The 24,371-nt window shown below is 35.0% G+C and overlaps 3 protein-coding genes and 1 pseudogene across 5 annotated transcripts; 3 read left to right on the top strand and 1 right to left on the bottom strand.

The window, feature by feature from the left end:
• Positions 1–337: 337 nt before the first annotated feature.
• On the top strand, positions 338–6,888 carry LOC110728983 (serine/threonine-protein kinase Nek2-like). 2 transcript variants are annotated; one of them, XM_021908672.1, is made up of 15 exons: positions 338–534; positions 1,594–1,732; positions 1,847–1,913; positions 2,222–2,287; positions 2,696–2,742; positions 2,854–2,899; positions 3,023–3,103; positions 3,203–3,245; positions 3,327–3,376; positions 3,463–3,544; positions 3,638–3,687; positions 3,923–3,996; positions 4,182–4,233; positions 4,902–5,366; positions 5,760–6,888. In XM_021908672.1, exons 2-15 carry the CDS (start codon positions 1,647–1,649, stop codon positions 6,372–6,374), a joined length of 1,824 nt encoding a protein of 607 aa, XP_021764364.1. In that variant the 5' UTR covers positions 338–534; positions 1,594–1,646; the 3' UTR covers positions 6,375–6,888. The 2 variants fall into 2 exon arrangements, with proteins under 2 accessions (XP_021764364.1, XP_021764365.1); XM_021908673.1 differs by lacking the exon at positions 338–534 and adding an exon at positions 560–1,382.
• A 240-nt stretch (positions 6,889–7,128) lies between these two features.
• LOC110728980 lies at positions 7,129–15,100 on the top strand. 2 transcript variants are annotated; one of them, XR_002512796.1, is made up of 4 exons: positions 7,129–7,632; positions 8,843–10,194; positions 10,507–10,576; positions 15,078–15,100. XR_002512796.1 is itself a non-coding variant. In XM_021908670.1 (2 exons), exons 1-2 carry the CDS (start codon positions 7,366–7,368, stop codon positions 9,959–9,961), a joined length of 1,386 nt encoding a protein of 461 aa, XP_021764362.1. In that variant the 5' UTR covers positions 7,129–7,365; the 3' UTR covers positions 9,962–10,441. The 2 variants fall into 2 exon arrangements, 1 of the variants encoding a protein (XP_021764362.1); XM_021908670.1 differs by lacking the exons at positions 10,507–10,576; positions 15,078–15,100 and having other exon boundaries at positions 8,843–10,441.
• On the top strand, positions 13,875–24,138 carry LOC110728979 (VAN3-binding protein-like). Its single transcript, XM_021908669.1, has 7 exons — positions 13,875–14,731; positions 15,078–15,224; positions 21,316–21,763; positions 22,176–22,394; positions 22,480–22,529; positions 23,471–23,525; positions 23,699–24,138. Exons 1-7 carry the CDS (start codon positions 14,390–14,392, stop codon positions 23,938–23,940), a joined length of 1,503 nt encoding a protein of 500 aa, XP_021764361.1. The 5' UTR covers positions 13,875–14,389; the 3' UTR covers positions 23,941–24,138.
• On the bottom strand, positions 17,640–20,026 carry LOC110728981 (annotated as a pseudogene).
• Positions 24,139–24,371: the final 233 nt, after the last annotated feature.

Below are 24,371 nucleotides of genomic sequence, written 5' to 3'. Positions count from 1 at the left end.
TTCCAAGTGCTAAGCTACCGACAAAGCATGGAATTTTATCCTAAGTTTTATATTATCCTCTAACCTCCTTGAAAGTGCTCATATATAAATTCCCAAATACTTTAAAACATTTATTAGCAATTAAACACTAACTACTATTAGTAATAAATTAATTTAGCAATTAATCAAATCACGTGGCATAAATTGATTAGTTAACCTCCAAAGCACGGGGATCTTCCCATTTTCCAACAGTATTTTTAATTTTTATTTTTTTTAATTATATATTGCTTTACTTCTTCTCCTGTCTTTTTCAGGATTCTCTTCTTCTCTTCTTCCCCACTCTCTCTTTTGACTCCCCCATTTTTTCACTTCTTCTCTTTTTCTTTTTTTTGAAGTTTGAATTTCTAATTTCTATAACTTTTTTTTTGTCACTTTGTTTATTTTAAATAAATTTTCTGGTTCAATTTTTATCTCTTTCTCATTTATACTTGTTGAAGAGCGGGAAAAAGAAGAGAACTAAGAGATCTGTTTTAGCCAAGAATGCTCCATTTTCAGGTACTCTTCTCTACCTATTTTTTATTTTCTAAAGTTTTGGTTTTTTTTGGTTTTATTGCTAAAATTGTATGCAATGCAGTTTAGTTTTCCTGGTTAATTTCTGGGTTTATGAAGTTTTGGGGTTTAAGTGGATTTTTTAACTTTTTTTTTTTTTTGGGGTTTTGGGGTCTGGGTTTTGTTTCTTGTGTTAAAATGTTTAATGGGTACTTTATTAATTTTGGCTTTGAGTATATTTCTGGTAATAGAAACCCAAAATTTGAGGGAAAATTGTATTTATTACTTTCTTTTAATTGAAGAAGATGGGTTTAAGTTGCTTAGTAAGATGGAAAAGGGTGATTTTATATTTTTATTTTTATGTGGGTGAATAACTCAATAATGCTTGTTTAGCATGTGTTGTAGAAACCCAATTGTTGAAAGCACATTTTATTGATTTTAGTGAGTTTTTTTGTTAGCTAATTTTGTGCTAGGGTTTTAGCCAATGTTATGATTTATGACTAATTGAAACTTTGTATTATGCATTAATGTGGTATATTAAGAGGATTAGTCACTTTCATATCCTGTTTTAGTTTGAACTTTAGCACTTCTGGGAGGCTTATTAAAGAGCCTGAAATTAAGAAATTGTTTCTCTTTTACTTCACTTTGTTGGTATGAAAGATTTCACTTAGCTTTCTACAGTACCTGCTAAAAACTCTTGTGACAAGGGATGCTATAATTTTTATTTATTTATATCCATGCAACTGCTTGTCAAACAAGTTCGAGGCTGACTGTTGGTGTTAAGAATTCTAGTAATTAAGTTTGGGAGTGTTCTGGCCTCTTTGTTACCAGTAATGTTTAGTAATATGTGTCATGTATGTGATAGTTGCTGCAGGTCTAAGCTTAGATGCAATAGGAATCATTTATAGAATGCTAATGTTATTGATTATTTGATTTAAAGGCTGTTAATAACAGTCAAATCCGAAACTGTGCAACTGCCTTTTGAATTCTTGCCGCCTTGCTCTTTACTTTTCATCTTTATGATTCCAGGGAATGTAATTTATGTTGGCTTGTTTTATATTGTAGGATTAGAATTTGTTCCTGAAGTTGTCTGAACTTAAGAGTTACCGGTGGTAGAAATGGATCAGTATGAGGTACTAGAACAAATCGGCAAGGGTGCCTTTGGTTCAGCCCTTCTTGTGCGACACAAACTCGAGAAAAAGAAGTGAGTGCATTCCTTTACTATGTGCTTTGAATATTCAGTTTTAAGTTTCTAGTGATGCAAGGTCTATGGCCTATTTTGGCTATTATCTTAATCTTATGGCCATACTCTTCCTAGGTATGTCCTGAAGAAGATCCGACTTGCTCGTCAGACTGACAGAACTCGCAGGTCTGCCCATCAAGAGGTCAGTTCTAGATGTGCATTTTTCAGACTACTGATCAGATATATTATTCAGGCATAATTTAAAGCTTTCATGCCAGAGTTAAAATATGACGAATAGGTGCAGTATAAAGATGTTAGTCTATTTTCATTACGTATGGATTATGAAGTGCGGCTATTGACAATATTCCATGGCTTCATTGAGTGAATGGGACAAGTGGCTTCTTTTTCAATAAAATTTGGAGTATTGTATAATCCCCTTGATTGTTCCTGAAAACAGGCTATTCACTTTCTCCCTAATGACTAGTATGTTATGTGTCTTATGATATGCAGATGGAGCTGATTTCTAAAATAAGGAATCCATTCATCGTGGAGTATAAAGATTCATGGGTGGAGAGGGTAAGTAGTTCCCTTTTTGATAGCTTTATAAAAGGTCTCTTAAGTATATCAATCATTTTCATGCCTAAACCATATTGTATTTATAATTCTCTCAATTTTCTATGGTATCCATTGGATAATGGCTGTTGAATTGGCTAGAACATTGTCTGACTATTTCTTGAAATTCTATTCTAATTTGCTTCTGGGATTGTAACTTGTAACTACCATCTGCATTTTGGCACTGAAAACTTAATTGTTATTGAAGTGCTAACGTGGCATGATAAGTACATTTAGTGCAGAAGTGCCACCTTACTGTATAATGTGAGAGAAAGCCAGCTCCGTCTTTCTTATCACAGGGTTTTGTGCTATAGTTGTTCATGTTGTGTATACTCGTAGTAATTCTGATAATTTTTCTATGCTTGATCACAGGGTTGCTATGTCTGCATTATTATTGGTTATTGTGAAGGAGGTGACATGTAAGTTATCCTGCTTTTCTTTTATACGTGCCTGTGCTGCACTGCTGTTAAATTGTTTGCCTGTTGGCGTTCAGTTTGTAATCTGTGGTTTTTGTCTTGCTGTGCTTGTAGGGCAGGTGCCCTTAAGAAAGCTAACTGCACTCATTTCTCTGAAGAGGTAAGTACTAAGTAGTTAGCTACAGTTTAAGTTTCTTCTGCTTTGATCATCACTTAAAATTTTCCAGACTTGATCTTATTTATGTGGCTACTTATTTTATCTTAAAATATTGAGCTCTTGTAGAAACTTTGCAAGTGGCTGGTTCAGCTTCTAATGGCGCTTGATTACTTGCATATGCACCATATTCTGCATCGAGATGTTAAGGTGAGGCAGGCTTTTTTTTTTTTTTTGCCTAGATCTAAGCCATGTGTCTGTCATAATTATAGGTCTTCTCACATGATCCTTGTTCTTTTCTTGCCACAGTTGTCAAATATATTTTTGACGAAAGAGCAAGACATTCGTCTTGGTAAGATTGTGTCTAAATCAACTCTTGTATTATAACATGTATTAATGCTATATATATTAACATTTAAACTGATGCACGCAGGTGATTTTGGTCTAGCTAAACTGTTAACTTCAGATGATCTTGCTTCGTCTGTAAGTAGTTTTTTTATCGATTGGTAACTCGAGAATTTAATGTTTTAAATGTGTCTGACTCCTTGGTTTACCTGTTTCAATTTTAGGTGGTTGGAACTCCTAGCTATATGTGTCCTGAGCTTCTCGCTGATATACCTTATGGCTCAAAGTCTGACATCTGGTCATTAGGTCTGTTAATCTGTTAAAGCCTACCTGACACTTCGATTTTTCTATTCCCTCCTATTTGTTGGGTGATCGCAATTTGTCATGTGTCATTTTCAGGCTGCTGTATCTATGAAATGGCTGCTTTGAGACCCGCATTTAAGGCCTTTGTAAGTTGCTTGTATCCATTTTCCAGCACTGATTTATGTAGTTTTGGATGGCATCATATTTGCGCCTCTGAAAGATTCATTTAGAGTCTATGTTATAAATATATAAAACCTTCTTTAGGTGTTATCTCACCTAGACATTTTTATGAAGTTTTTTCCATTTGTGTATTTGTTCTCTTGCATTTGTGGTTCTGCACTTAATATTTTTGAGTAAATTTGTTTTAATCTTGTTGTGCAGGACATGCAAGCACTGATTAACAAAATAAATAGGTCGATTGTTTCCCCGCTTCCGACTATGTATTCTGGTCGATTGTAAGTGCTTTTTTTGCAGTATGTGAAAACTTTCATGTGTGTTATGAGTTGCACACTTGTACAGTAGGAAATATTTGCTTAAGGGCTTGCCTTTGTTCCTTTTTTTTTTTAATTTTTGTTTTTGGCTGTGTAAGGTATATTTAGCTATGGTTTTTCTCATTTCACTGTATCATCTCATTTTGCAGTAGGGGTCTTGTTAAGACGATGCTGAGGAAAAACCCTGAACTTCGGCCCAGTGTATGAATTCTCTTCTTTTTTAGTTTCATACTTACATTGCTGCATGCCACTTTGCTCTAATAATATACTCCCTCCGTTTTTAAATACTTGCTCCATTTCTATTTTTTGCACTATTCATTTGTCCTACTTTGACTAATGTTTGTGATTTATACATAAGAAAAAATATAGTCTTGTGGGTACTTGTTGAAATCATCTCAATGAATAGATTATTAATTTTCAATTGTTGGAATTTATACTTATTGATAATTAAAGATATTAGTGATCAAAGATTAGCATCGACATGCATGTCCAAGAGAAATGGAGCAAGTATTTACAAACGGAGGGAGTACTTCTCACTATGGCTCAGTAAGCTTTAGGTGAAAATAAAGTTGATTAAAATCAGTAACTTCATTTCAGAAATATGTTAGTGAATTGAGAAAAAAAAAAATTCAGGTTCTATACTTTATTCAATAAATATCACTTCATCAGCAAAAATGAATTTTTACATGTAAAACTGTGAAATTATTTTAGCTACATAGGTCTTGCAATCATTTAAATTACAAGTTGAAACAATTTATGTCCTTGCATCTGAATTTCAATCAATACTCTGATTACAGCTTTTTTTCCCCCCTATCAGCACATTGGCTATAATTATTTGATGTGGATATGGTTTGGCTTCACTGTTTCAGGCTACTGAACTGCTCAGGCATCCTCATCTTCAGCCATACGTTTTCAAAATAAATCTAAAGTTTGGGAGCCTCAGAAGAAACACCTTACCAACATCCTATTATGACAATCCAAGGAAAACCAGATTTCTCGAAGCGGAAGAGATTCCAAAGCGTGTTGACAGACAGAACAGAAGATTGTCATACAGTAATGACCGAACCCAGAATCCCAGCATTTCTGGAGCTGAACCAGACTCCCCGTATTCTATCAGACAGCAACAGGAATTTTCTACTTATATGAATCGAAAGCTGGAGGAAATGTCCATTGGTAGCTCACACAAGGAGATAGGTGTTGATAAGCCAATAGTTGGCAAAGCGTCTACTGTGGCAAAAACCCCTAGGTTCTCAACGCCTTCAAAAGGTTCTTCTGCCTTCAGGAGGTTGTCAACACCCTCTAAGATGTCCACAAATGCATCCAGTCGTTCATCTGTAAGTTCATTTAAGCCATTACTATTCAGTTTAATAGGCCACATCTTTGTTTTGGGACATGCCATAACAATAGACCACTTATCTAAAATTTCTCAAGTGAATTTTATGTTGCCCATACAAAGATACGTAATTCTAAAATTTTAAATATAAAGTGAGCTGAAAAACTTGCATGGAGAAAGATGCTTGTGGAATTTCAATTCAATTGAAGTTATAGAAAAATTCAACCGATCAATGGTTGTCCTTTAGAATTGGGATGAAAGAACTAGGGGGTTGTACATTGATATCATTTCCCCCTGATAAAATCTTTCTGATGGGCCGTGTTAGTACGTGTTTCTCTTGCTAGTATGTATTTGGCACCATTAAACTCTAAGCTTTGAATTCTTAAATGTGCAGCTTCCCATGTCGCATACTCCGACGACCAATTATTCGAGATCAACACGTAGAGTTTCCCCGCCGCTTTCAGTCTCAAGCAACAAGGCAGCAGACTATGAGACTCAATATAAATCCAAGACAGGATTTCTTCACGGTGTTGAGTCTCCTGATGTATCTGTCAATGCCCCACGTATTGACAAGATGGCCGAGTTCCCATTAGCATCTTCTGAGAGCCCACTTTACCCTGTAAATAGAACCTCATCAACTTCTGCTCAGTGCTCTTCCACCTCCCCAAAGGCCGCTGATCGCTCAATGATGAAGGACAAGTGTACAGTCCAGATCATAGACAGAGCCTTGGACAAGCCAAGTATGGCCAATGAAATTTCAGAGCATAATCAAGTCAGTGGTTTATCCAGCAAATCATCATCAGACTCTAGGCAACGGCGGTTTGATACCACCTCATATCAACAACGTGCTGAAGCATTAGAAGGTTTGCTTGAGTTTAGTGCCCGACTATTACAGCAGGGAAGACATGATGAGCTTAGTGTACTCCTGAAGCCGTTCGGTCCTGAAAAAGTATCTCCAAGAGAAACTGCTATATGGTTAGCTAAAAGCATCAAAGAGACTGGAACCTAGCTATGGTACTAACTTTCTTCCACAACTAGTCCCTTGTATATTGGCTAGCAATGTTAGTTTAAAATTGTGTGAACTAGTGAATCTAGGCCCTAGGATCAAAATCCTTGGATGGGATTTTTGATTTGTTAAGGAGGCTTGAAGCTGTAGTTTAGAGTTGCAGCCGTTTCTAATTTTGTTAATCCCCGAGATAACCATTGCAGGTGCTACATGCACTTGTATAATGTAGTAATGTGATTCTAACAAGTTAGTTCTTTTAAGGATATGGGTTCTAAGATGTGAATTTTCCGGAGAGTAATGCCGTAATGGTATGTTAGTATCAGTTTTTTCTTCCTCGTCTCCTTGAGAAAGAGATGCTTCTAGAATGGAAAGAGGTTTCTGGAAGAGTGGAATGTAGATTATGCGAGTTTTACATGTCTCTCAATCTCAAATGTAATACAATTGTTTGGATTTTGCATGTAAATTTTTTGCATAAACTTGATACTAAAGCACAAGATAGGGCACCGTTTCTTCTAAATCATACTGAGTATGCTAGGTTGGTCGTCATGGTTGAGGAAATACTAATACGATATAGTAAACGCTATGCTATTGTATGCTAAGTACTCCTACATGTCTACAACTACACACATGACGGAAACACCTTATAATCACTCTTTTACTCTGTAGTCATTAATCATACATAACAATCAATGAGTAAATTTATGAACAATTTAATTACCATGACATAAAAACTAATTTAACAATTAGATTATATTTTAAAACACGAGTGGCCCCATCACTTCTCTAGCTATTAAATTTCTAATAATCACAACATTCAAAAATCTACTACCTAAAAAGAACCCTAAAATTAACCCTTTATTTTTTTTTTACGGGAAAGCTTTTACTTATAGCGGGAAATGCTTAATTGACTTTGAATCTTATTAAGAACCCTAAAATTCAAATTTCTGAAAACGTCAACTTTAGGAGAGAGAAAGAAGAATTTGCAGAGACTTCAATGGAGGATAAGAAGATAGAAGTTCTAGAACCCTACCAACTCCATTACTCTGATCTTCTCAAACTTTCATCTTCATCTTCATCATCGATTGAAATCGAACAGTTTGAATCAGTCACGAGAGCAGTAATGGAAGCCCTAGGGCCCACTGGTCCAGGTCTTCTCACCATTACAGGAGTTCCAAATGTTGCGGAACTCCGCAATTACCTGCTCCCTCGCGCACGAGATCTCTCCTTCCTTCATCATCGTCATCGCAATCGCATTCTCAAGGTCTTATTTATTAATTTTAAAAGTTGTTATCATTTATTTGCAATTTTGCTGAAATTAGTGTGAATTATGAATGATGAGACTTGTTCTGATTGATTTATTGTGATTAATTGTATATAGTGAATGATTTTAATCATTTAATTGGTAAAAAGGTTTTTAATTTGGAAGAGCATAATTGTTCTTTTTTGGAGTGTTTAAATTGTCATAATTGCTGATGAAAATTATGAATTTTGCGAATCGTGTGGTAGAGGATACTCGAGAAATATTGATGAAATTCCAAATTTAAGCTGTTAGAAATGGCAGGAATTAAGTGATAATTGACCTTGGATAACTTCATATTTATGGAGAAATGTTGATAGGTATTGATGTTATGGGGAATGGGGAATTGTTGATTGGTAAGATTGATAGTTATGGCATTGGAATTTAAGATGTTGATTGATTTAATCTGGAAATTAAGTTATAGGATAATTTTGAATGATAAAATTGATAGTATGTCAGTGAAATTTTAGCTATTGATTAATTTATTTCTTCAGGAATTTTGATTGGTCATGTTGAAATATATTGAGAAATGCTGATAGTAGGTGTCAAAGATGTTTGTCTAGTGTTGAATGAACAATGCTAAGGAAATGGCATGATGGTGCCCAAAATGGCAAAAGATATGAGATATCTATTGGTCAGTTGTTCTTAACGAGGTTGGAATTGGTGTGCTATGATGCACTGTTAAACATAACTTTGGTTGAGAATTTGAGATATATGGGAGCTCCTCGCAATGACATGTGAAAATATCGCAATTTTTGCAGACCCTTTACTCATTAAGTCATACTGCTTTATGTATTGCTTAATGGCTTCTTTATTAGATTTTTTTAGCGAGTTTCTTCATTTGTTAATTTTGGAAAAACATACTTAGGAGTGTCTTGTACAACCTGAGCCTTGAGGGATGATAGGCAGTGGCACATCCCATATACCGGAGAAATTTGGAGTGATATTAGAATTTTATTGAATAATAAGGATATTGTATTTTTGGATATAAACCCATTAGAATGTATTATTTTGTCCACTCTCCAGTCTCCAAGATGGTTTACCGTTCCTTGTATACAACACTATAACATGTACTTAATAATTGCCTTGATCTTTTCAGCAGTTGTCTTCTAGATGTTTTTCATACCTGTCTCCCATACTGTACTGTTGACTTGTAATTAAAGAGAAATGGCAGGATCATGGCTTAGGGAGCGATGTTCCATTGAAGAATTTGGATAGATGTGTCTCATCATTTGCTATGCAGCTGAAATATGGGCATAAATTGGATATGAGTAAGTTGAGCCATGTATGTTCTGAGGGCCTCCAGAAGCACAATGTGGGTGAAGAAAATATTGATGCTGATGAGTATGTCAAATCAATGAATGATCACTTCAAGGATCTTGGTTGTAGCTTTAGGGAACTTGGGTTATGTATGATGGACCTGGGACTTCGTGTAGCACGGATTTGTGATAAGGCAATTGGTGGGAAGACATTGGAGAATAGCTTGGTAGAGTCAGGGACAGCAAAGGGTCGTCTCATTCACTATCACTCTTTTCTGGATACTTGTATAATCAAAGAATCTGGGAGAAGCCAGGGGTCTGTGAAAGGACAACAAAAATCTGTACCAAAGAGCATTCATTTCAAGGATGAAAAGAGGTTGTGTAGGAGTGAGGAAATGCATAGAGATGGTGATAGAAGGGCATGCAAGAAACACTCTGATCTTTGGCAACAGTGGCACTATGACTATGGTACCTTCACTGTTCTTACTAGTCCAAAGTTCATCAAACTAAAACGCTGCCACACAGAAAAAGGGGACGATGATTGCAAGAAATTCAGTGGGTTAGAATTCTCGTCACCCAGTGGGAATACTTATATGCAGATATTTCATCCAAAAAAGAACAGTATTTGTGCTATAAAGGCTCCTCCTGAGAGTTTCATTCTTCAGGTGGGGGAATCAGCTGATATTTTGTCAAGACATAAGCTCCAGGCAACTCTTCACTCAGTATCACGGCCAGTAGAGCTAGAAAACTTGAGCAGGGAAACTTTTGTTGTTTTTTTGCATCCTGCGTGGAATAAGGTTTTTGATATTTCAGATTATCCAGTGGAGCAGCTAACATTAAATAATCAGAAGGGGAATCATGGGGAGAGGCCTCAACCTCAAGGCGAAGGAGAGCTTGAGAAACTTACACAAGAGATTCACAGAATCATCCCCCCACTCTCTGCACGGCTAAAGGATGGGATGACATTTGCTGAATTCTCCCGCGAAACAACCAAGCAATACTATGGTGGTAGTGGCTTACAATCAAACAGATGAGGGTCGCGAAGTAGTGAGATTGCATTTGACTGCCATATGCATTGTATTCTTGTTGTGGTTGCTCTACTTGCTCTGGTGTTGAGGAAGCATCTGCAGAGGAATTCTATCTTATTTGAGGATTCTGCTATCCATGTATAAGTTCAATTGACAAAGTTCTTTACTGAAGAATGTTGCAGTTTTACTGTACATCTACTCTCTAGTCTCGACCAAACCACATGAAGCTTCCTAGAAAGGTAGCTATCTAATTTCCTGTAGATTGATTTAGGGCTGTAAATTTTTAACCTGCAGAAGGATTATTCTCTTTGAAGCAACATTAATGGCATTTGTCTATGTCATAATTTATTCCCTTGTCCATTCATTCTGATGATTATTGAATGACCAAATCATCTTGCATTTGTTGTTGTAAAGTGTTATGGAACTTGAAATTCTTGTTAATTATTGTGAAGAAGACGTTTGAACTTCTGTAATGTATGAAATGATTTCAGACCACCTCAGATGTAATTTTTTAGCATTGAGGAGGCTCTTAAATTTCTTATTTTTGGCAGGGTGAATAAAATTGACGCATGCTTTGCCTACAATCACAACATGATCATTTCTCTATGAAATCCTGACAAGGTAATGGAATCTTTCTCGCATGCGACTTTAAGCTTTGATTTAAGCCCTTTGGTTTCATCATTTCAGTGAATTCAATGTTTGAAGAGTGATTTTGAATGTTTTGGTTTACTATGGTGGAGTGTGGGATAGACTTTTAAATATAGAACTTAATAGCAATCATGGATCTGGAATTTTCATTAAATTGTTCAGTAGTTTGTTGAAATAGTAACAAAATTCTTGTTGAGCTAAATCTAATTACATATGTTCAAACTTCTAAGTGTAAACAGTTTCCCTTTTAAGATATTCTCATTAGTTTGACCTATAACATGTCTTAGTACTTGTTTTGATAGCGTCATTTTAGAGTACGGATCTAAATCATTGTGGAAATGGGGGAGAATATGATTAAGATCAGGAAAATTAATAATAAAAAGGTGAACAAAATCCTTGTTGTTTTTTTACTTTGCACTTTTAGTTATTGCCCTTCTTAATAAGACTCATTTTCTGAAGTATAGCTATTATAGGTACACCAATTAATTGACCCATTGCATAAAAAGAGAGGAGGAAGGGGGGGGGGGTTATATATGTGGCAGCTTCACCCCCAAACACTTTAAGAAAAGTACGTATCACGGATGACATCTGGGAGTTCCATCTTTAAAACTTAAGATCAAACTCAAGCTTTTAAAATCTTACTTTCTAAGGTGGACTGTTTGTTGTCCACCTTTGCTAGGATTTTTCTCTCTTCACCTTTACAGCCACAACTTTATGTAGGACTAGTAGTTTTATCATTGGTAATTAGTAGATCATAGTTTTTCACTTAGTTGTTTAATCATGAATGTGGATTATATTCATTACTCTGCCCTTCCTTCTGGGTTACACTTGAATACTCCATTATGATCATACAGTATGGTGTTATTCATTCCGAATTTCAACCCAGAATATTACTCTCCCGATTCTTCGTTTTCGGACAATCAAGTATGACATAACACTTTAGATTAGGCTTGATCCTTGCATCCACTCAGTAATATTGATCTGTGTTAATTTAGCTAATAACATTCTGTTTCTCCCCCAAACAAATGTAGTGGGAATCTTCTCGAGTCCAAGTTTTTTCAAAGTAAATGGGAGGAAACAACAGGGGAAAGGGGGGTAAAGTAGAGAAATTATTGGTTAGCTAGCTATTTGCATGGCTGATGACTTGTTGAAGAGATCAACCACATTCATGAAAATGAAATATGATTTAAACTTTTCCTCAGTATAGGCAAAGGGAATAAAGGGTTTTCTTCCTCTGAATTGTTGCAGGAGTCCCAACTTATTAAGGTCCCCCTCTTTGATATTTTTTCAACATTTTTTATGTATAAAAGAGAAGCATTTTTTGGCATTAAAATATATTTCATTATTTCTTTTTAATTACATACAACTCATTACATGGGATCTATATATTCTGGCTAAGGTATTCATGTCTTACACGGGTAAGTGTCCAAGGGTCTAACATGGGTATTTTGTGAAGTTTTTCCATGTTTTTGACCTAAAATGAAGTGCCAAGTGTCCCATCCATGTTAGAGTGTCGAATGTATAACAATGATACTTGATGTAAAATGAAGCGCTTGAGTAACATATCATGGGTAGCTAGTTAAGGAGATTAGAGAGGGTAATCCGTGGTAAAGCTATTTTAAATATTTCATTTTCCCCTTATAATTTCTTCCTTAAATTGTGTCCGTATGATGAGTTACAAGTAAATAGTACTCCGTAACTATTTTTGTTGATACTTGTTGTCATCAAGTGAGGCTTAACTTTGTGTGGAGTAGGAGATGATGAAGTTTTACAGTTGCAAACTGCAAAGGTATCAAAAGGGCACGCTTCTGTGCTGAAGTTCATCTTCTCAGTTATATTTCAGCCTTTATTTTATAATTGAATAGTACCCCAAAATGGTTTTAGATTAAGGGGCAATGTTGGCTTGGTCTGACCTTCAAAAAGGAAAGGTCCTTTTGTCAGTCTACGATGTTGCCAATTCCTGTAGATGTTGCGACACCCATCAATTCATTTTTACGATCATTCTAAGTTTTGATACCATTCAGTTTACTTGTGGAATGTTATGTTTGTATACTTTCTTGGTTCATCGCTGTAATGTCATTTGGATTTGAAATTCAAGTGTGACTACGTGGTCTACGTCAACTAGAAACTAGATTCAGTGATGGGATTTTTTTTTCATTGATGTGAGGTAGGAATCACTTCCAAGATTTGCGTAGAATTATAAACCTACCTTCTAGGAAGTGTGTAAACTTAAAATTATCAACCAATCATTTGCATTAATTAGCATATGTTTCCTTTATCACACTTTTTTTTTATTCTTTTTTAATAAGGTTCAAAGAAGTTTCACTATTATTCGATAATAGCACGTAGTGGACACATTCCTTATAGTTAGCCTAAGCGGAAAAAACTAAAATATCCACGACTTGCTTAGGACTACAATTAAACTATCCTTAGTCGAACACCAAATGTACCATACATGGCACCTGAACAATTTCTTTTATTACAAACTTAGCACTCTTAAAAATCAGTAGGCAAGCCTCTTATCCATGGAATGCGAATGTGCGCAAGAATGATTTTGCAAAAACCCTATTCCGTACTTTATTGGGTTCATGATAGTTGATTATGACTTGACCCCAATAATCAGTATTTAAAGATCCAAGAATTTGGTAGTGAGGATGATTGTGTAGTATTCTTAAGGAACATTGGATTTTGTCTATACTTGCAGTACAAGAGGACCACCATAGTCCATAGGACATAAGCTTACTGTTAAAAGTGAGCTGAACAAAGGCATCAGTAATCAGCTTAATGCACCTTTGACTGTAACCCCAACTCAATTGTGTCGAAACACCCCATCCCCATATCTAGCCCCGTTGTCATTGCGATACGTTCATTCACAAAGGATACTCTTAACAAGAAAGTACCAAGTATTTTCTTTTTTACCCTCACTTTCTCCTAAGGTTATTGGAATAGTATAAGAAATATGTTTTTGAGTAAGGTAAAAAAGTTAAGGTAAATTGTAGACTTATGAAAAATGGCTTGCACCAAATTATTTGAATAGATTTGAATTGTACTTGAAATAAGAAATACTGATTTTGATTGAATGAAGATTTCTTATCCAAATTTATGTAGCATGAAATTTCACATTTATACTATTGATTGATTTATCATAAAAGTAAAATAAAGTCGAATGAGTCACAAAGACAATACAAATTACAAATAGGGTCGAGAGATTTGAACATGTAACCTATTGTATACATGTCCTTTAGTCTTAACTAATAGGTCAAAACCTCATTGGCCTCATTATTTGAATTATAACTCAAACTGAATTTACTTGATCTAAACAATACTTAGTGTTTGTTCTCTTCAGCTTAATTTCAGTTCAATTCAGTTTCTAATTTCCTTCTTTTATAGCAATTCATTTCAGCTCTATTCAGATGAGTTCAACTCAGCTCCAATCATTTCAGTTTAGTTCAGCTCGGTTTAGTGAATCAAAACAGACACTTATTGAGTTTTTTTTTTTCATCTCTTTAATAAAATAATATCATCTCGCCTCTTATATGTTTTTTCCTCCCATAAAGTCACTCATTTTCATTGAGAAAAAAAAAAAATACTCTAGTAAAGTTTTGAAGCCAAGGCCATTGCAAAATCTCCCATAAAGAAATAAGCAGCACAAATAAAAAAAGAAAGGGAAAAAGTAACCACCCTAGTCCCTGGTAAGGCCACAGTAGTATAAAAGAGTAAACAAACCCATATTTAAGAAAGAAAAACAAATCAGAGAGAAACCTAAGAAAAGCATCCCCTGAAAAAATGGAGGATACAAACCCAATGCTAATGACCAAAGAATCCAATTACAACAACAATGATAACAATAAGCTACCAGAAAGTCCAAGGTTACCGATGGAATTTCTGTCAAGATCATGGAGTTTACCTGCTCTTCAACTCTCAAAAGCTCTTTCTCTCTCTCTTCCTTCTTTAGTCTCCAAAACTGTTGCTCCCTGTAATACCCCTCCTATCTTTGAAGAAGAACATCATTCTCTAGTTTTTCCTGCTGAACAAGATGATCAAAAGAGGCTTATTTCTGGGAATTCTTTCTCTTTTGCTTCTTCTGCTACTTCTCAGCTTGTTCTTGAGCGCATCATGTCTCAATCTGTAAGTTTTTTCTGTCAAAATTGCCAAATTGCATTTTTATTTTTTGGGTTGTTAGAATTAATTCATTTTTGTAGGATTTTTCTAAGAATGCTTAACAAACAAACAAACTTTTGCATAAAAAAGACTATTTTTCATGCAAAGTTTACATTTATTTATATTTGGACTTTTTCATGAAATTAATTCAGAAAAAGACTGTTTTTTCATGGGGTCTAATTGATTTTGCTCACACACTTGAAGATTTGTTTTACCCTTTTTTCACTTTAATAGTTTTAAATTTAAAGGGTATATATGCTTTTATGGTATAGTTTTTGAATGTTGTATGTTTGTGTCATTGTGTGTGTTGCAGGAAGTGTCACCAATGACATCAGGAAGGCCTTCATGTAGTGAGCCACCAAATGGAATTGGAGGCCAAAGTTTCTCTGCTTCTTCTCTTACTCCTGAAATGTTTGACAGCCCTACTGATCCTATTTCTCCTCCTGTGGATTTTGACAAGGTATTGTTTCCTCAGTCTTGGATGAGTCTAGTGTTGTTTTAATTGCGACATTAAATATGCACCTTATGGATGAGTCGAGTATTGTTTTAATCTATTGTGAGACATTAAAAATACGACTAGTTTTAAAACCTAAATACTACCTCCGTTACAGGTTATATGCAACGATTTGACATAAAGCAGAGAGGGAAAATGTCTAATCGTTGCACATAACTGTAACGGAGGTAGTATTATAAAAGACATGCCGATAATACATACTATGTGACCTTTTTGCCTTCTAGGAATTATTTTTTTGACTTGTTAAAATATTGTGTGATGTGAACTTTTTCTGTTTTGCTTCCAAGTACCATTGTCTAAACATTAAACATGCTTAAGTTGTACTTAAAGACACTTAACATTTCACATACTTATTGCTTGATTTGAACTTATTATGAGATTTTGTTGAAAATTGATATGGTGGGACATCTAAAACTTCTAAAGTTGGTATCTAATGAAAGAGTATGAATACTTCACCCTCAAGAGTCTTTTTGCTTTTTAGATAAGATTGCCACTTAAAAGAAAATTCAAAAGAAATACTCTTAAAAGTTGATGGTTTTGACTAATTTCAAACTATAAGTAACAAAGAGCATGTTAAAGTATATAGTATTACTACTCCCTGAGTTGGAATTATTTACTATGTATGTGTTCATGTTATGAGTTTAAGACGTATGTTAAAGACCATAAATAATCAAATAGGGACGGAACACAAAAGGAGTATTGTAGTATTTCTATACAACCTCATATTAGTAAGAGAGATTTAAACCCGGCTTGAAACTAATGACTCAACTCAACCTTTATCCGAACTTTATACATTATATGTAGGGAGTACAGGATTAACATTGTTTACAATAAACTTATGTCAGGAAAACCCAGTTTAAAGTTCATCTTTGCCTTAAATTTCACTCAAAACTAAAACCAAGATTATTAATTATAGTTAGTTCTAGCTAAAAACAGATTTAGGCTAGAGAGAAACAGAGAAGACAGCAATGACCTGCAGAGAGTAGAGAGATGTCAGCTTTGTTTCCTGAGGCTTCTCCATTCTCCCAAATTTGACGCTTACTTTTTAGGTTGTCCTCTATTCAATGGGTCTATCAGTTATGATTGTTGTTATTGTTAGTACGCTTTTTTTACAGTAATATGGAGATATTGCTTTTGTTTCTTTCAATGCTAACTTTATTTTTTTTCCCAATATTATAGAGTAGGTCTTTCTATAGCATTGTTTAGTGATTGTAACTTTTTTATCCTTTTCCTTCTTTACCATAGGCCCCTCTAATTGGTTTGGGTAAAATCAATTTTTTCTTAGATTCTGAACCCTTAACTTGGTTCTGTATTGCATGGTCTTGTATACTCACTCCGTGCAATGTAGCTCCAAGAAATTACTGTACTGTTAGCTACTCACCCATGGGTTGCATTGAGTAAATTGATACGAGTACTCTCTCCATCTCGAAAAGTTAGTAACTCGCGTAAAGAGAGGGTTTCTTTGGGTGTAAATTATTTTTCGGCAAAATGATTTTCTATTGTTTGGTTTGTAAAGGAGATCCTAGTTGATATTTCTTTCCCTTTTGTAAGGAAGAAGGCTTGTTTCCCTCTCATCTTTACTCCCCCTTTTTGCCTTCTTCCATCCATCTCAACCTTTTGCTTCGTTTTTCGTTTTTTTTTCTCTACTACTTCAATTTTAAAGAACCAAACGAAGGAGAATTAATTTGCAATTGTATGTTTGCTAAGAAAATTTTCAATTCGAAATCACTTTTATCGTAGATGTTCTCTATTAAACCGGAGTCAAGGTATAAAGAAGACAAATTTTTCTAAAGGGAGGCAGAGTGTGGACAAATTGGCACATCATTATTCTTATGACTCTAAATGATTTAGTGCTCTTTTTTACTACTTAATTAGGGTTAAATTCTTTGTTTAAACTTGCTTTTACTTTGAACTATTGTTTATTATTGCTGCATTCAAACTGAATACGAGGAAAAGGATTCTCAAAAGGGTAAGAAAGGAGACAGAGAAGGAAAACTGGAAAAGTAGAGTGACCAATCTTTTTCCTTGTTTGGCTCATTTTTTACGTGGTAAAAGGATTTCCCTCCCTTTTTTGACTAATCTTTGCTTTTAAAAATTTTACAAAGGGAAAAAAGCCAATAATAAGACAATAAATAGTACCAGCCTTTCTTTTTCTTTATAAAGAATTCTAACATGTTTCATGAGGTGGCCTTGAGGTCTATACTCTATAAGCGGTTTTTGGGATTTGTAGGTTTTGAATATCACCTATTAGAGTTTTTAATTTTACTAATCATTAGAACTAAAATCCCCAATATCTAGATTGATCACCCTTTCTTGATTATTTATCACATTCTTTCCGGATAAAGAGACCAATTTTACACCTTTATTATAATTTAGAGTCCATTTTATTAATTTCGAAAACTTGCACACAATAAGAAGTCCAAGTTCAAACATACCATTTAGGATAGAACTAAACAATTTGATATTGATCACTTGCTACCTAAAGCTCTAGACTTGAGCCAGTCCAAAGCATCACCAAAGACAAGCTCAACATTCTCCTCAGACTCACCAACTAGCTGATGCCACATACCCGGATAGATCTTCAGTGTCTTGTCCTTGCTAGAGGCGCGTTGATACAACTCCTCTACGCATGCTGGGTCACATACAACGTCGTCTCCACCATGAATGATCAGCAGTGGAATATCCACTTCTTCAAATCTTCCTTGAACCTCCCTGCATATCCTCATCAGCTCATATGCCGTGGCAGCGTGTGGCTTCCCCATGTACCTCTTTGGGCTCGCGATTGCTAGCTTACGCTTCCATTCCACCTTAAGGATACATTAGACATTAGACCAACGTGTGGGGAGCACGAAACATATAAGGACAATTAGAGTTTTCCAGTAAATAAAAGTGAATAAGCAGGTTTAAGTATCTTTATTGACTATATAATGAGAGCTTGTTGTACTAAAGTCAATAGAGATGACCTACATATTAATGAATGTGGGTACTCCAACTAGATCATCCGTCCATTTTGGATTTTTTTTTCTTTTTTTATTTACCAAGCAATACTCTAGCTTTAATTTTTTTTTTTTTGGGTGCATGATTAACTTGGTTTACACTCACTTCAACTAAACTAGTTAGTCCTTAATTTTTATTAACTTATAAAACTTATTTCTCCTATAACATTTGAAAATAAGGTGAACAAATATGATTGTAATTGGAAATGACTAATGTTTTTATTTGTTTATCAATTTTAAATTGGTTTTTACAATTGTTATATACTACATATTAGTATACATTGTATTTGAAATTGAAAGTACTATAATTGTTAGGCCCTGTTTGATTCACCTTAATTTTGCTGAACTGAAATTATTTTTACTGAACTGAACTTATTTTTACTGAACTGAAATTATTTTTACTGAACTTGAATTATTTTTACTGATTTTATATTATAATTCTTCTTTAAGAAAACGAAATTTTATTCAACTGAACTTATTTTTACTGAACTGAAATTATTTTTACATAACTGAAATTATTTTTACTGGTGAAGAGATTAGGGTCTTACTCTGCATATCAATATTAATTAATTATGATTACATATGAACTGCAATATGGCCTTCAAAAAAAATAAAAAAAGAACTGCAATATGTAATTTATGTCCTACAAGTTTTATAATTATTTTTTTTTTTTAATTTTAAAACCAGTTTTATAATTAATTAATAACAAACACCCAAACAAAAAAAAATTACAAGAAATTAGACAGAGGGTGAATGAGAAGTTCCAAACCTTAAAGGACACATCAGGAATAGAACCACGAGTAGGAACCACGCGCCAAGTAGGCAAAACCGTAGCAGCTAACCCAAGAAGATGTTCCAAAGGCCAAGGTGGCTTAAACTTTTGACTAATCCCACACATAGCCCCATTCAACACTAACCCATCAAACCCCCCACCACTCTCCCCCCTACGCGCTTCTTCCTCAACGCAATCAACAACGCGATCGCCCCACCAAGCGATTCCGCATACATAAACGACCTCAACCCCGGCGTGTGTCTCTCACGAAACGCATCAAAGAACGAAATGCAATCATCAACCACGGGTTCGATATCGGGGATGTGAGCCACGTACCCATCAAGCGCGTCGGAGTAGCCGTGGCCTTGGTGGTCAATGGCGCAAACAATAAAACCGGCTTTGGCGAAATGGATGGAGGTGAGTTGGACGGTCCAGCTTGACTCGCCAGTGTAACCATGGACGACGCAGATTAACCCAAGTTTTTCACCGTGAAGTGGGGTCCACCATTGGGTGAAAAGCTTCATGCCTCGGGAGTTGGTGATGTACTCGGATGAGTGGCTCACTGAGTGCTTTGCGTAGAACTCTTCCGGTGAAAGTGAGCCAAAAGGGCTCTTCTCGTTCGCTTCTGCGATTGGGTGCACCATTTTTTTTTTCTTAGCTCTTTTTTTTTTTTTTTTTCCTGAAAGAATTTTCGCCTTTTTTATTTATATATATAACAGTGTATGTACAGTAAATGTAATTAATATAAAAATTAAATAACAGTTAATTGGTGCCAATTAAAAGTCTTAATAAGATCAACCAACCAAGGTAGTTGGGGAAATATTGTTGGGTTTAGTTTTTTTTAGCTGAAATGTTTCTCTTTCTTACTAGATCTATAGGTGAAATTTTAGCATGTTTTGAATGGTCGTTATTTTTACAGTCCATATTTTACTGTCAGCTTTTTTACTCTTTCCTGGATGCACTAATTGTAGGAAGTCTGTGCAAGACTGCAAGGTACTTGTAGCATATCACTGACTGGTTTTCTGATAATTGACTTGTGAAAGTTACCATGTCCCCATATTTTACCCTTTTCACAAGGTGAATTCCAAATGGGGTCTAGTGTATAATTAAAATTGTACTCTGTATTCATTAGTTTTGAAGTGTAAAGTGTGTAATATCCTGTATTTGTGTGTTTACGAATTGATAAACTCTAAAATAAACAAATAAACGAGTTTGTGACAATCATTGTGGGATGGACTGATTAAGTGCAACCATTTCATTATTTGAGCGTAAGATCTGCATAGGTTTTTGTTAAACAGACGCAATTCATTCGTACTACACAAAACTAAGTTACTAACATCCCCCTTTCATGTAATTTCATTATCTGAGTAGGTGAGAAATGATTTTGACATGATCAATCTAGAAAATCACCCCAAGTGCCCAACTGAAAACTATCTATTTATTGTGTTATTTAATGTAGGCCATTATTTTTTGTCTGTTTTTGGGATCTTGGCAGTGTAGTTTAGTAGTGCTTCTCTCATTAGTCTTGGCTTTTAGGTAATGTGCAAATTTGAAAATTTTAAAATCCAATCTTCATTTGAACAATTTCTGCTATCTTTGCTACAAAAGGATTTTTTTTTTTTTTCTATGGTAAATAGAAAGTGACACATTCTCAAACCAAGAAAAAAGTGAAAGAAAACTTGCCCTTCAATTTTTGATGTTACAGACTCATATCCAAAGAGCTTTTATAAGACCTTTAACAAAGCTTGCTATAAAGGAAATTAGTATGTGACTAGCATGTGATGCCTCCTCCCCTACTCCCTCCCTCCCTTCCCCTAAAGGCCAATAAAAAAGCACTTAGCCTAATATACGGATGTACTAGACTTTACTAGCATCATAAATGAGCTTGCTTAGTACCTGTTCCATAACTTCCATTACATGCCATGGACATTTTGAGTTTTTGTATTTTATGCTTGATGCCATAGGTTATGTCTTGAGTACTTCGTATTAAAAACGAACAAATGCTATAAACTTGATCATTTCATTTTGTTTTTGGTAATATTCTGAAAATGAAGCTAAGGGCTGCGTTGTATCATGTACAGAGAGGACAACCTGATTGTTTAAAGAGTAACTAGGAAGTGCAAGTGTAGGACAATCCACTTTGACTTGTTTCTTGTATCTACTCCCTTTGCTACTTAAAATTTGAGAAATTCCATTACTAGAATTATGTACTGAAAATTGTTTAGTTTATTTAACCTTGTGACTACTTGTTTACAATCAATGTTTGCAGTATCTGAATAACAGTAGTACCCCACAACCTCTTTTACCTCCCATCCGTGTGGGTCCTAGAAGTGGTGGTACCACTCCTTGTGCTGGTGGTTCTGTTGGGGGTAAGACAGTAGGAAGGTGGCTGAAGGAGAGGCGTGAGAAAAAGAAAGAGGAGCTGCGAGTGCACAATGCACAACTCCATGCAGCAATTTCCGTGGCTGCAGTTGCTGCAGCTGTGGCAGCAACTGCGGCTGCAACTGCTGCAGCATCTGGATCATCTGGGAAGGATGAACAGGCAGAGCAGACTGACATGGCAATGGCTTCAGCTGCTACTTTGGTGGCTGCACGGTGTGTGGAGGCTGCTGAGGCAATGGGAGCAGAGAGAGAACAGTTGGCTACTGTAATTAGTTCTGCTGTTAATGTTCAATCCCATGGCGATATCATGACTCTCACTGCTGCTGCTGCAACAGGTTAGAGTGTTTCTGTTCTTTATTCCTACAAATTCAGTTAATTCATTTCTCAGTATTGGAGTGTAGCTTGGAAAATGAGATTATATGTGTGGGAAATTGATGTGATCATGTAATAGCTATTGACAAATTGAAGTAATTACTGATGGATTGCAATATCAAATTTGCTAAAATCAATGCCACGGAAAATTAATGGAATGTATATAATTAATTTAGGAAGTCATTTTGTCATCCAAGGCCTATTATTTTGAGATGGCCTAAAAAAAATTGGCTTCCTAGTTAGGATCAAGGGAGTATTACCTTGTAGCAACGATATTTTTTTTATATAACATTAGAAAGAGTGTATGCGTAGAAGTGCATATTATATGAGGAGATTGCTTTTTACAAATCATGACATGCTATATGCATAATGCAGCTTTAAGAGGGGCAGCAACTCTGAAGGCAAGGACAATGAAAGAAGTATGTAATATAGCAGCAGTCTTACCCGTCGAGAAAGGTATAAAAGGTGAGAATAGGCACAGTCGAAATGGTAGCTACAATGGCGAGCCTGATCTGCAAGGTGAAAACTTTCTTGGTTTATGCAATGAAGAACTACTTGCCAGGGGCTCCGAGCTTCTCAAACGCACTCGAACTGGTAATTTCAGCTTCTCTGGCTAGATTTAATCAAAGCTTATCAGTAATTAAAGTTATTGATTGAATTATTTCATTTGTTTTACCAGGTGATCTTCACTGGAAAGTTGTCTCAGTATACATCGACAAAACAGGCCAGGTTAAATTCTTTCAAAACCCGCACTTATTGAAAATACTATAGTGCACCCGGGTGCACCATGCACATGGTGTACCCGGAAAGAACATTAGGTGTATTTTAAAGAACATGGGAAAAAAAAAGAACATACTAGCGTTAGAAAAAGAACATGCTAGTTTTTGAAAAAAAACATGCATACTAGTGTTTGAAAAAGAACATACTTGTGTTTGGCAAAAGAACATGTTTGTGTTTGACAAACATACATACGTAGTATATATGTTTGATAACATGCTTTTCAATAATACAAAATATGTTCTTTTTGGTTCGTATGTTCTTTGAATTTGGCTCGTATTTTTTTAATTTTTTTTTTTTTTGAAAGATGGCTCGTATGTTCTTTAAGATAATGAATTCTTTAACGTATGTTCTTTAACGTATATTCTTTAACTTATGTTCTTTAACGTATGTTCTTTAACGTATATTCTTTAACTTATGTTCTTTAACGTATGTTCTTTAACTTATGTTCTTTTAACATATGTTATTTTAAATTTTGAAATTTAATTTTAAAATGAAATCTTGAATTATTTTTAGTTGAAAATAATTTTAGAGAGAGAAAATTAAAATTATTATGGAAAGTTAAAATCTTTGGAGAGAGAAAAACTATTTTTGGGAAACTGAAATCTTTGGTAGAGAATTTTTACGTTAATATGTTATTTTTCATGAAATTTAATAAAGTTTTCATCATGTTCTTTGTGTAATGTCTTTATGTTCTTTAGTAATGCATGTTCTTTGTTAAAACCAAACATGTTCTTTTTCAAGAAACTAAATGTTCTTTTTCATACACCTAATGTTCTTTCCGCCTTTCTTTTGTTTAACCGGGTGCACCAACCATACTTTGCGCACTTATGGCTGTCCATTTTCTTCCACTTGTTAGTCATTTTCCTAATCGTGTTTCTATTCTCATGCAGGTTGTGCTCAAAATGAAGAGTAGACATGTAACAGGAATTACCAAGAAGAAAAAAAGTACTTCACCCTCCTTTTTCTCCCTATTTGTGCTCTGCATATTCCTCTATGATTAAAATTTATTGCAGAAGTCAACACTGAATTTTTATAGTACTGGTAAATGGTGTCTTCTGAATTTAGATGTCTAGTGAATCACTAATTAATGATGAGATTTATTGTGTGATTTATGACAGAGATACTGATGGAAGTTTGCAAAGACTTGCCAGTATGGCCAGAGAGGAGGTCCATTGAATCTGGAGGAGAAAAACGACGTTACTTTGGGCTAAAGACAGCCACACACAGAGTAATCGAGTTTGAGTGTAAGAGTCAGCAGGAGTACGATGTATGGACTCAGGGTGTCTCAAGGCTGCTCTCCTTGGTCAATGAAAAGAAGAAAACCAATGCGTGTCCAAGAAACAATATTTACTGGAATTAGACGAATGGACTTAAAGTATGAGAGCTAATACAGATAGAGTAAGCTATTTTGGTCAGATCTTTTTTGCTTCGTTTTGTTGATATGGTGTTCATAATGTATGAAGGCTTTAAGTGAATTAAGTGTTGTGGGAAGGCAAGGATGAATTTTGAGGTACCCTTAGCTCTTTATAAATCCTATGTAGCTAAAGCTTCAAATATAGTCTCTGTCCATATTTTGATGTTTGTCTCAAGTTACACAGCACCATGAGCAACTCACATGTGAGCTTGAGTTGACTGCTGCCTTTTGTAGCTCAAATTTCTCAAGCTTAATTGAGCTTTAAATTCGACTTCAAGGGACATTATATATATATAGAATATATATTACACGGTTATACCTAGTACAAGTGCTTAGATTTATTCACATTATTAAATACTTATGTGAAGTATGTATTG

The sequence above is a fragment of the Chenopodium quinoa genome, unplaced genomic scaffold, assembly GCF_001683475.1.
Source record: "Chenopodium quinoa cultivar QQ74 unplaced genomic scaffold, ASM168347v1, whole genome shotgun sequence".
In the NCBI taxonomy this organism is placed as follows: domain Eukaryota; kingdom Viridiplantae; phylum Streptophyta; class Magnoliopsida; order Caryophyllales; family Amaranthaceae; genus Chenopodium; species Chenopodium quinoa.
Note: the sequence above shows the minus strand (reverse complement) of the source record. Positions and strands in the feature narration are given on the sequence as shown.

Bases quoted from the DNA above. Each gene is read 5' to 3' on its own strand.
- LOC110728979 (XM_021908669.1), top strand. From the start codon at position 14,390: ATGGAGGATACAAACCCAATGCTAATGACCAAAGAATCCAATTACAAC. The intron at 14,732-15,077 runs GTAAGTTTTTTC...TGTGTGTTGCAG, and splicing joins AGCGCATCATGTCTCAATCT to GAAGTGTCACCAATGACATC. The intron at 15,225-21,315 runs GTATTGTTTCCT...CAATGTTTGCAG, and splicing joins CTCCTGTGGATTTTGACAAG to TATCTGAATAACAGTAGTAC.
- LOC110728983 (XM_021908672.1), top strand. From the start codon at position 1,647: ATGGATCAGTATGAGGTACTAGAACAAATCGGCAAGGGTGCCTTTGGT. The intron at 2,288-2,695 runs GTAAGTAGTTCC...GCTTGATCACAG, and splicing joins AAGATTCATGGGTGGAGAGG to GGTTGCTATGTCTGCATTAT. The intron at 2,900-3,022 runs GTAAGTACTAAG...GAGCTCTTGTAG, and splicing joins GCACTCATTTCTCTGAAGAG to AAACTTTGCAAGTGGCTGGT.
- LOC110728980 (XM_021908670.1), top strand. From the start codon at position 7,366: ATGGAGGATAAGAAGATAGAAGTTCTAGAACCCTACCAACTCCATTAC. The intron at 7,633-8,842 runs GTCTTATTTATT...GAGAAATGGCAG, and splicing joins ATCGCAATCGCATTCTCAAG to GATCATGGCTTAGGGAGCGA.